Consider the following 12,701-nt stretch of genomic DNA (forward strand, 5'->3'; position numbering starts at 1 on the left):
TCCCTTCCCCCAAGGGGGGGTGTTCATCTTTTCCTTTTTGCTTTGTCAGAGTTCTTTGGTTCTCATTTTTGATCTTTTACTTCGGGTCGGTTTGATTCAGGCTTTCATCTTTTCACTTCACTGCCTGATGGTATATATATATATATATATATTCTCATTAGTCTTTAATGTCCTTTATAGAAGCTGGCTCCCTTTCCTCTCTTCCTCCTTCCTTCCCTCTCTTTTGTCTTCTGTTGTCCCTTTGTTTCTTTCTCTCTGTTTCTCTCTCTCTCCGTCATCTTTTTTTTTTTTTTCAGTACATAAGTTTTTAATTTTGACCGAGTCGACTCTATCATCCTGGGCCTGGCGCCGCGTCAGCAGAGGGGGGCGGGGAGGCGAGCGCGGAACTGGGGGAGGGGAAGGGGCGGGGAGGAGCGGGCGGAGCAGCTGCGGGAGCTGCTGGGAGACCGCGCGGTGGGATCACACGGCGGCGGCGGCGGTGGCGGCGGCGGCGGCGGCGGCGGCGGCGACGGCGGCGGCGGCGGCGGCCCAGAGATCTGAGCGGCAAGACCTCGGCCCGCGGCCTACTCGGAGCCCTCTCTCCACCGGAGGACCAGGGATCTGCTGTCTTCAACACAGAGGTACCGTGCTCCGCGCTCCCCGCCCAGCCCGGCCCAGCCTGCTGCGGCGGTGCCTCCTTCCTTCCTTCTTCCCTCGCTCTCTCTCTCGCCCGCCCGCCCGCCCGCGCCTTCCCTGTCTGCCTGCGTCACTGCGGCCGCCATGGCTGAGAACGGCGAGAGCAGCGGCCCCCCGCGCCCCTCCCGCGGCTCTGCTGCGGCCCAAGGCCCTGCCTCTGCCCCGGCGGAGCCCAAAATTATCAAAGTCACTGTGAAGACCCCCAAAGAGAAAGAGGAGTTCGCAGTGCCCGAGAACAGCTCAGTCCAGCAGTTTAAGGAAGCGATTTCGAAACGCTTCAAATCCCAAACGGATCAGCTAGTGCTGATTTTTGCCGGAAAAATCTTAAAAGATCAAGATACCTTGATTCAGCATGGCATCCATGATGGACTGACTGTTCATCTTGTCATCAAAAGCCAGAACCGACCTCAGGGCCAGTCCACCCAGCCTAGTAATGCCGCGGGAACTAATACTACCACCGCGTCGACTCCCAGGAGTAACTCCACACCTATTTCCACAAATAGCAACCCGTTTGGGTTGGGGAGCCTGGGAGGACTTGCAGGCCTTAGCAGCCTGGGCTTGAGCTCGACCAACTTCTCTGAGCTCCAGAACCAGATGCAGCAGCAGCTCCTGTCCAGCCCTGAGATGATGATCCAAATCATGGAAAATCCCTTTGTTCAGAGCATGCTTTCGAATCCTGATCTGATGAGGCAGCTCATTATGGCCAATCCACAGATGCAACAATTGATTCAGAGAAACCCAGAAATCAGTCACCTGCTCAACAACCCAGATATAATGAGGCAGACCCTCGAAATCGCCAGGAATCCAGCTATGATGCAAGAAATGATGAGAAATCAAGACCTGGCTCTCAGCAATCTTGAAAGCATCCCAGGTGGCTACAATGCTTTACGGCGCATGTACACTGACATTCAAGAACCCATGCTGAATGCCGCACAAGAGCAGTTTGGGGGTAATCCGTTTGCCTCGGTGGGGAGCAGTTCCTCCTCTGGGGAAGGTACGCAGCCTTCCCGCACAGAAAATCGCGATCCACTACCCAATCCGTGGGCGCCACCACCGGCTACCCAGAGTTCTGCGACCACCAGCACAACAACGAGCAGTGGCAGTGGATCTGGCACTAGCTCTAGCAGTGCTACGGGGAACACAGTGGCTGCAGCTAATTATGTCGCCAGCATCTTCAGCACCCCAGGAATGCAGAGCTTGCTGCAACAGATAACTGAAAACCCCCAGCTGATCCAGAATATGCTGTCTGCACCCTATATGAGAAGCATGATGCAGTCGCTGACCCAGAATCCAGATTTGGCTGCACAGATGATGCTGAATAGCCCTGTGTTTACTGCAAATCCTCAGCTTCAGGAGCAGATGCGTCCACAGCTCCCTGCTTTCCTGCAGCAGATGCAAAATCCAGACACACTCTCAGCCATGTCGAACCCAAGAGCAATGCAGGCTTTAATGCAGATCCAGCAGGGGCTACAGACATTAGCCACTGAAGCACCTGGCCTCATTCCAAGCTTCACTCCAGGTGTCGGGGTGGGGGTGCTGGGAACAGCTATAGGCCCTGTAGGCCCAGTCACACCCATAGGCCCCATTGGCCCCATAGTCCCGTTTACTCCCATAGGCCCCATTGGACCCATAGGACCCACTGGCCCTGCAGGTCCCCCTGGCTCCACTGGCTCAGGCGCCCCCCCTGGGCCCACTGTATCTAGCTCTGCACCCAGTGAAACTACGAGCCCAACATCGGAATCTGGACCCAACCAGCAGTTCATTCAGCAAATGGTGCAGGCTCTGGCTGGAGCAAATCCTCCGCAGCTGCCGAATCCAGAAGTCAGATTTCAACAACAACTGGAACAGCTCAACGCAATGGGGTTCTTAAACCGGGAAGCAAACTTGCAGGCTCTAATAGCAACAGGAGGCGACATCAATGCAGCCATTGAGAGGCTGCTGGGTTCCCAGCCATCGTAATTACATTTCTATACCTTGAAAAAATGTATCTTATTTTTGATAATGGCTCTTAAATCTTTAAACACACAAAATTGTACTTTACTTTCACTTTGATTCTTTTAACTCTGTCTAGTTATAAATTTAATATGCATTTTAAGGTGGAGTCCTTTCCTACCTCTTTGTTTCCTCCCTCCCTCCCTCCCTTCTCTCCTCCCTTCCCTCTTCCCTTCCTCCCTCCCTCCCTCCCTCCCTCCGTCCCTTCCTTCCTTCCTTCCTTCCTTCCTTCCTTCCTTCCTTCCTTCCTTCCTTCCTTCTCTGTTTTGAATGGTGGGAGTCAATGCCGTTTCACTCAAAGGTGTTGCATGCAAACACTTCTGCTTTTATTGTGAGTTTTGGAAACAGGTATCAACCTTTACAGTTGGGTGAACAAGTTTTGTTCTACAGATGTCCAATTTATTTGCATTTTAAACATTATCCTATGATAGTAATTAAATGTAGAATGAAAATATTAAAAACATAAATTAATTGAAGCTCTCTAATTTGTGGTACAATATTGCTTATTGTGACTTTGGCATGTATTTTTGCTAGCAAAATGCTGTAAGATTTATACCATTTGATCTTTTTTGCTATATTTATACACAGTACAGTAAGCACAATTGGAACTGTACATCTAGAAATATTACAACAGAATCTCTGAGCAGAATATGTATAACCAAAATGAGAAAGGATATAAGAAATATTTCTGGAGCTTGGTATATCTCACAATTTTGTAGAATCTTACAGCATCTTTGATAAACTTCTCAGTGGAAATGTTGGCTAGGCAAGTTCAGTTAAAATATAGTAGAAATGTTTATCCTGGTATCTCTAAGTATACATTTAATTGTACAGAAAACTTACAGTGTGACATTGTGTCAACATTTGCAAATTGATTGTATATGATCTTAATCTTAGTGCAGCCTGAAGGATCAGTATAGTAATGCCAGGAAAGTGCTTTTTTTAAGACTTCCTTCTCAGCTTCTCCCGTAAAGAGACCCTAATACGCATTTTGATTTGTAATTGGAAATGTAACTTTCACTGAAAATGTCATGTGACGTTTGCATTACTTTTAACTGCTGTGTATAAAGGAAACTGTATCTTTTGATTCTATCAGTTATTTCTCTTGTGCACAGGGAAAAATGCATTAAAAATGACTAAAAAAATAAAAAAAATTAAAAATGGATAAATCTTTTCCTTTTTGCCTTCTGGCCCTAGGATCATGTTTAGAAGGATTGCCAACCCCAAGATTATATAAATCTTATCCTGTATTTCTCTAATTTTGATGGTTTTGTTTTTTAAAAAAAGTTCCTTTGCCCTGTCTGGAATTATTTTGATGTATAGATTTAGGTATTCTAACTTTTTTTTTCCCCCAAAGGGTAGACAGTTGTTACCCGGTTTTTATCTCATTGTCCTCATCCCCCCCCCATTTGCAATGTCATACATATATATACTTTATTCTGTGTTTGAATTCTCTTTAGTACCACTGAACATTGTAGCCCCAGTACACCAGCCTGTAGTTATTGAGTTAGAAATGACTTCATATCTCTTAGGGCAAGTCCTCCTTTTGATCTTATTTATTTTTATTTTTCACAATTTTCTAATGATTCCAACGTGTTTATTTTACCAGATGAACTACAGTTATTAGATTTCCCTCCCCCCCAAAAAAAAAATAAATTGGGAATTTGATTAGGATTGTCTTAAATTGATACGATAGTGAGAAGTACAGAATTACAGTGCTCTCCAGAAACATGATATATTGCCTCATTTTTAAAAAGCTTTTACATCCTTCAGGAGAGTTTTATTTATTTAAGTCCCATATAATTTGTAATAAATGTATTCCTAGGTAATACAGATATATGGGAAACAATACTGCAATTGGGAGCTCTTATTCAGTGTGTTACCTATGTGGTCATTTTTGCTATATAGGGGAAGAATGTATTTTCATAGATTAATTTTAAGTTGGCAGTTTACTGGAATCTATTAAATTCAGAGACATTCAGTTGATCCTTTTGAGTTTTTCCTGGTAAGCAATCATATCAATGATAAGTTATAATGATAGGTTATTTTCAAAATTTATAACATAGGTTCTGATGGCATGGGTTAAACAATTCCAGAATAGTGCTAAAGAAGAAAAGTGGCAGTGGCATTCTTGTCTTGTTTCTCATTTTAACCAGACTGTGTTTGCTGCAGCAATTCTAAATTGCATTTTTGAAAAACCATTCCTCTGGGAGATGGTCAAATAAGTTTGTAAAATGCTGTATACTATAGCCCCTCTTAGTCATTAGGAAGTAAATTTTGACTAGTATTATTTTTTTAAAAAGGAGTATGTTCTTTAAAAGAGTAAAAACTATTTAATCTTATCTAACTCAGCATTTCCTAAACTTATTTGAGTAAAGAACAACTATTTTCCCTTTTAAACACCCTAATAACATTTGGCATATCAATGTTCCTCAGAACATCAAGTTAGGAAATGGTGATTTATTATTTCACTGCTGTATGATGCTGGGTGTTTACGATAATTACAATAGCAAAGTCTGCCATAATAAATTTAAGAATTTTTATGACATGAAAGATTTTATAGGAAAATCAATATAAAAATAAGCCAGTAACATAGAAAATAGCAATAAATCAATAGCTATAGGAAAAACTGGATGTTTTCTGGGGCCTGGCTCAGACAATTTAACAGGTAAATTTCTTTCAGGCATTCAAGGAACAGAGAATTCCTTAATTACCCTTGCCAAATGTTTCTCTACCTTTTAATACATTTTGTTTTCTCCCTGAAAAGGTTCAAGTCTTTAATTTATTAATTCTATTTTTTGGTTGTATTTTTCCTTTCCAGTTAATTAATTTTTGTTTATAACTTTACCCTTTAAAAAAATTTTTAAAACTGTTCGTCTCTTACATGATATAATTTCCTCTTATTATCTTGCAAGTTCTTTTCATAGGCTCTGTTTTTGTTTTGGGTTTTATCTACTGTTAATTCACAATTTATCCATTTATTCATCATTGAATAAGAAGGGCATATCCTAACCTGCTGTCTCTCTCCCTCCAATAAGAGTAGGGTAATTCTTTTATGCTTTCACTGTTTACTTGGTTGTCATCCCCTCTCTAAGCTTACACTAGATGGCTAGATGGTGTAAGTTTATATTACTGGCTCTGTGAGCCAGCAGGATGAGGTAGTGGGGAGGGAACTAGGGCCAGGGGCAATCCCAGCAGGAGATGTTCACCTCAAGTTGGCTTTCTTCATTTGCTCTTTTGGCCTCTACTTCAGGTATGTGGTATCATATATACTCGCCACTTGTGTGTGGCCAGTGTGTCGGGGGGGTTGGATATAAAACATTGAAATAAGTCCTGCTGGTTTATTAATGAGGACTTATATCAGGTTGAGACCATCATGTTTATTGAGACCATGGTCAGAGATGCTGAGCTTGCCTTCTGAGAAGGGGCAGCCTGCTCCAAAGTCTGTTGATGTGCAATGTCAAAATAGCAACAAATGGAGTAATTCCTGCCAGGGCCTAGCCCAGGGATTTGGGTTAGGGTATCAGGAGAGCCCTTTGGCCTGTGTTTCATGTTCACAAAACTCAAATTCAGAATTTTAACATTATTCTCAAATGAATTGATTACTCCAGCCATACAGCTAGACTGAGCTGATTGAAAATGTTCATAATACAGCTTAATTTAGTAAATGTAAACTTTTAAAACTATGTGGCAATTTTGATATTTCCAATTTGTATTATTTTATTAAAAAAATGTATTGGGAGGCTTAGATGAAGAGCGTTACTCAGACTTACCTCAATTTATGAGAGGTTCTCATCCCAGTCTTTTCACTGCCTGCTCCCACCTTCAGTCCTTGCTCCTTTAAGCTAGATGGTATTAGTGCTTTTCTGCCAGGATTTTCTTGATTTGTCAATATATCACAGAACTTCAGATTGGTGATATCTTTCAATATGGCCCCATCAGCATCATGTCTTACAGAAATTCCTTGACAATTCTAATGCCCTCATTGTTTGTACAGGTTTTGCTCAATTTTTGTTTCCCTGTGGTCATTTCTATTGATTTGTGGGAGGAAGGGCAAAAATTGGGGACCTTTTCCAATGCTACCATCTTCCCAGAAGGCTGTTAGGAAACTTAGGGGAAAAACAATTTTCTAAAACTAGAAAGGAGAAAAATGATTTGGATTATGATTTCAGATATCAGACTGAAGCCACCCAAAGAGCAACTTCATCAGGTGGTGTACATTCTTACCAAGGCTTTAGACATTTTGATAATGGGTAAGCACCATTGGCAAAAGTTATTCTAAACCAGCAAACTCCAAAGGTTGGGTAAGCCACTCTCAAATAAGGAATTGTTTGTCCTGACATACATAGGCAGCATTATCCATCAAATGGATATGTATTGAAGCATATAGCTAGCTAGCTTCAGCTGTACTGAGGTATCTAAACATAGATTTGGGTTCCCTAAGTACTATCAAAATTCAACTTCAGAACTTCTTAGCTCAATGTGTAGATTAGCAAATTTAAGGTAATTTCAGGAAAGATGCTTTAATTTATTATTAAAAGAATAGTTGATGAGCATGAAAGAAAAAAAAAACATGATTACTCAGCTCTAGCTTGGATTTCACAAGATTGTTTCTGTTAGATTGGGATGATAATAATAGCTAATGTATTCATGGTTATGTTCAATTTTCATAGCAACCCTATAAGGTAGTACTACTATTATCTTCCCCAGTTTACAGATAAGGAAATAAACAGATTAATTTTCTGGGGTCACACTGCTATTAAGTGACAGAGTCAAAATTTGAACCCAATTCTGAGATTCCAGAGTGTGTGCTTAACCAGTTCACTCTTCTGCTTTCCCCTGAATCTATTAAACTATACTGGTCTATTTATAATAGAGATTTTATAATAAATTATGTACTAACTTGCCTCCTGGGTGTTGTTGTGGAGATACATTAGCTGTTGTTAAATGAATGCATCTCTGCTGCTGTTCACTCTGGTGCAGCTCCCATAAAAATGCATATGTGAGAATCAGCTTTGTCATAATCAAAACTGCAATTTGATGGTTTGGCTTTCTGACTTTTGAGTTATGGCTAATATTTGAAACTGTCCTTCAGTACATCTGTCCACAGTGTCCTAACACATACGGTATGCCTCCAAATTGGCAATCACATGGGCCACTTGTGCTTCAGCTGCTCTAGAGGATGCCTGCATTTTGTTGAGCTGCCTCCCAGAGACCTCAGAAGGCAATAAACATTGTGTACTTCACCATGGTATTTGGCAGTTTCTCAAAATGCCCTTAAGAATAAAAATGGAGTAACATGAGCTATATAATAACAGGCCAGTAGATGGGTTAGTAAGTTGAATTGACAGTGCCAAATGATGTGTCAATATAAACAAGCAGTTTCTAACCTCAGTTCTGTCTCATTGAAGTTATTTTTCAATGACTAGTATGAAAATATAAAATAGCTTGCCCATCCCATGGCAAATAGTATAGCATTAGAAGGCAGAATAAATGCACTGGATGTCACTAACAAGATCCAAAAGTCCTTAGTAGATCGAAGAAAAACTATAGCCAAATCTAGCAGGATTAAATTGAATAGGATAAAATGTAAAGTCTTGTATCAAAAGTTCAGTTACTAAAGGAAAGGGGTTATGTGGCTTAAAAATAGCATTTGTGAAAAAGACTCAGTGATTTTAATTTACTGTAAGTTTAACATGAGCCCACCATGTGAGATTATAGTGCACACAAGTGTAATAAAGTCTTAGGCTCCATTAATAGGGGCATGGTGTCCAGCACAGAGAAGTCCTTCATAATGTTTTTTTCTGTACTTGATTGTTTATGTTGGGAGATTTGGATCATTTCAGAGTACCACAATTAAGATGGACACAGACAACCTGGAAAGTGACCAAGATGGTAACTCATTTACAAATAGACACAGAACAATTATTAAAAGGATCAAGAATGCTTTAGTCTAAAGACTGGGGGTTGTGGATATTTTTTTTTTAATAATTGAGGGCCTTGTCAGATAGAAGAGGCGTAACATTTACTTGGGTAGTTTCAGAGGGCAAATCAATTTAAATTTTACAAGAAGTCAGAATTTTGGCTTACTGTTAGGAACTTTCTAGCAATAAATTGAAGAGACCCTTGTCACTGGAGCTGTTTAAACGGAAGCCCATTAGACAGAAATATTCAAGAATGAATTAGAAGACCTTCAAGATTCCTTCCAAAGCTAATATTCTCCCAAATGGACTTTTCAGCTTCTCACTGAAGTTGCAAGGTCTGGGGTCAAAGTTATTCGAGAATGAAGTCATGTTACAGACTTCTGCATTTCTTACTTTAATAAATAACAAATCAGAAGTAGACTGCCACCTTTGTTGACATAACGTCTAGATAAACTCATTGTTTTATTTCATGATGCTACACATGGGAAAGGACTCAAACAAGATCTTAAACTGAATGTCAGAAAGTGCTGGGAGCTTGGGAGGAGGAAATAGGAGCAGATGCCTGAGGTCAAAGGACTCTAGTTTGAGAATGAAGGTTACAGTGCTATTCTGACCTCCTGTTTCTCTTGATAATATTCTCCTCCCCCTGGCATTCACCATGGTGATGTGAGGAAGCTGAAACTAAGAGTGGTATGTAAGATGTAGGTTATAGCAGTGTGTGTGTGAATGTGTATATATATATATATGTGTATATATTGGGTCGGCCAAAAAGTTCCTTCAGGTTTTTCCATAACATCTAATGGAAAACCTGAACGAACTTTTTGGCCAACCCAATATATACATATATGTATGTATGTACATATATATATATAATCCCGTACATAATTCTTTAGTTAAGGTGATCCTTTTGGAGCAAAAGAAAAGTTTGTACTGTGCTTTACATGATACCTTGGGTTTCATTACATCAAATAAATGACCTTAATATTTTTGAGTCATTATGCTTTGTATTCCTTATAAGTTACCCTAGGACTCCAAAGGGTTTGGAAAAGAGCATCCTGGTACTGGGTACAGGCTGAAACACATCAGTTTCCTTATTTGAGGAATGTAAATTGAACCTCAAATGTGTGTGTAAAACTTTGCTTGCCAGCTAAACATAGGTCCCCTCCACATACACTTATACTAATGAACTACCCTGATACATTCCTCATGTAGATGTTTGCCTTCTCCATGAGCCTTCACCTGGATTAACCACATATTATGTGACCAGAGGCTATAGGAAAATTGTCTTCACTTTCTTGCTTCACTCACACCCCTGCTTCCATTTTTGGATGTATTCCTATGTCTAGATGGCTTTAGGCAGTTTGACTTATTTTTATTTTTATTTTTTTAACAACTTTATTGGAGTATAATTGCTTTACATTGATGTGTTAGTTTCTGCTGTATAACAAAGTGAATCAGGTATATGTATACATATATCCCCATATCTCCTCCCTCTTGCACCTCCCTCCCACCCTCCCTATCCCACCCCTCTAGGTGGACACAAAGCACCGAGATAATCTCCCTGTGCTATGTGCCTGCTTCCCACTAGTTATCTATTTCACATTTGGTAGTGTATATATGTCAATGCTTCTCTCTCACTTCGTCCCAGCTTACCCTTCCCCCTCCCTGTGTCCTCAAGTACATTCTCTACGTCTGCGTCTTTATTCCTAACCTTCCCCTAGGTTCCTCAAAACCATATTTTTTTAAGATTCCAGATATATGTGTTAGCATACAGTATTTGTTTTTCTATTTCTCACTTACTTCACTCTGTATGACAGATCCTGGGTCCATCCACCTCACTACAAATAACTCAATTTCATTTTTTTATGGCTGAGTAATATTCCATTTTATATATGTGCCACATCTTCTTTATCCATTCATCTGTTGATGGACACCTACGTTGCTTCCAAGTCCTGGCTATTGTAAATAGAGCTGCAATGAACTTTGTGGTACATGACTCTTTTTGAATTATGGTTTTCTCAGGTTATATGCCCAGTAGTGGGATTGCTGGGTCGTATGGTAGTTCTATTTTTAGATTTTAAGGAACCTCCATACTGTTCTCCACAGTGGCTGTATCAGTTTACATACCCACCAACAGTGCAAGAGGGTTCCCTTTTCTCCACACCCTCTCCAGCATTTAGTGTTTGTAGATATTTTGATGATGGCCATTCTGACCAGTGTGAGGTGGTACCTCATTGCAGTTTTGATTTGGATTTCTCTAATGATTAGCAATGTTGAGCATCTTTTCATATGGTTGTTGGCAATCTGTATATCTTCTTTGGAGAAATGTCTATTTAGGTCTTCTGCCCATTTTTGGATTGGGTTGTTTGTTTTCTGATATTGAGCTGCATGAGCTGCTTGTTAATTTTGGAGATGAATCCTTTGTCAATTGCTTCATTTGCAAATATTTTCTCCCATTCTGAGGGTTGTGTTTTCGTCTTGTTTATGGTTTCGCTTGCTGTGCAAGAGCTTTGAAGTTTCATTAGGTCCCATTTGTTTATTTTTGTTTTTATTTCCATTTCTCTAGGAGGTGGGTCAAAAGGATCTTGCTATGATTTTTGTCATACAGTGTTCTCTCTATGTTTTCCTCTAAGAGTTTGATAGTGTCTGTCCTTACATTTAGGTCTTTAATCCATTTTGAGTTTATTTTTGTGTATTGTGTTAGGGAGTGTTCTAATTTCATTCTTTTCCATGTAGCTGTCCAGTTTTCCCAGCACCACTTTTTGAAGAGGCTGTCTTTTCTCCATTGTATATTCTTGCCTTTTTTATCAAAGATAAGGTGACCATATGTGCGTGGGTTTATCTCTGGTCTTTCTATCCTGTTCCATTGATCTATGTTTCTGTTTTTGTGCCACTACCATACTATCTTGATTTCTGTACCTTTGTAGCATAATCTGAAGTCAAGGAGGCTGATTCCTCCAGCTCCATTTTTCTTTCACAATATTTCTTTGACTATTTGGGTTTTTTTTTGTATTTCAATACAAATTGTGAATTTTTTTGTTGTAGTTCTGTGAAAAATGCCATTGATAGTTTGATAAGGAATGCATTGAATCTGTAGATTGCTTTGGGTAGTATAGTCATTTTCACAATGTAGATTCTTCCAATCCAAGAACATGGTGTATCTCTCCATCTGTTTGTATTGTCTTTAATTTCTTTCATCAGTTTCTTATGGTTTTCTGCATAAAGGTCTTTTGTATCCTTCGGTAGATTTATTCCTACGATTTTATTCTTTTTGTTGCAATGGTAAATGAGAGTGTTTCCTTAATTTCTCTTTCAGATTTTTCATCATTAGTGTATAGGAATGCAAGTTATTTCTGTGCAATAATTTTATATCCTGCTACTTTACCAAACTCATTGATTATCTCTAGTAGTTTTCTGGTAGTATCTTTAGGATTCTCTATGTATAGTATCATGTCATCTGCAAACAGTGACACTTTTCTGATTTGGATTCCTTTTATCTCCTTTTCTTCTCTGATTGCCATGGCTACAACTTCCAAAACTATGTTGAATAACAGTGGTAAGAGTGGGCAACCTTGTCTTTTTCCTGATCTTGGAGGAAATAGTTTCAGTTTTTCACCATTGAGAATGATGTTGGCTGTGGGTTTGTCATATACGGCCTTTATGATTTTGAAGTAGGATCTCTCTATGCCCACTTTCTGGACGACTTTTATCATAAATGGGTCTTGAATTTTGTCAGAAGCTTTTTCTGCATCTATTGAGATTATGAAATGGTTTTTGTCCTTGAATTTGTTAATATGTTATATCACATTGACTGATTTGCATTTATTGAAGAATCTTTGCATTACTGGGATAAACCCCATTTGATCATGGTGTATGATCCTTTTAATGTGCTGTTGCATTCTGTTTGCTACTATTTTGTTGAGGATTTTGGTGTCTATGTTCATCAGTGATATTGCCCTGTAGTTTTCTTTCTTTCTGACATCTTTTTCTGGTTTTGGTTTCGGGGTGATGGTGACCTCGTAGAATGAGTTTGGGAGTGTTCCTCCTTCTGCTTTATTTTGGAAGAGTTTGAGAAGAATAGGTGTTAGCTCTTCTCTAACACATATATAT

The 12,701-nt window shown here is 39.8% G+C and overlaps 1 protein-coding gene across 1 annotated transcript; it reads left to right on the forward strand.

Annotated features, from left to right (window-relative positions):
• The first annotated feature begins 508 nt into the window (after positions 1 to 508).
• Positions 509 to 3,799, forward strand: UBQLN2 (ubiquilin 2). Its single transcript, XM_068533781.1, has one exon. It carries the CDS (start codon positions 760 to 762, stop codon positions 2,632 to 2,634), a length of 1,875 nt encoding a protein of 624 aa, XP_068389882.1. The 5' UTR covers positions 509 to 759; the 3' UTR covers positions 2,635 to 3,799.
• The last annotated feature ends 8,902 nt before the right edge of the window (positions 3,800 to 12,701 follow it).

The sequence above is a fragment of the Eschrichtius robustus genome, chromosome X (assembly GCF_028021215.1).
Source record: "Eschrichtius robustus isolate mEscRob2 chromosome X, mEscRob2.pri, whole genome shotgun sequence".
Taxonomy (NCBI): Eukaryota; Metazoa; Chordata; class Mammalia; order Artiodactyla; family Eschrichtiidae; genus Eschrichtius; species Eschrichtius robustus.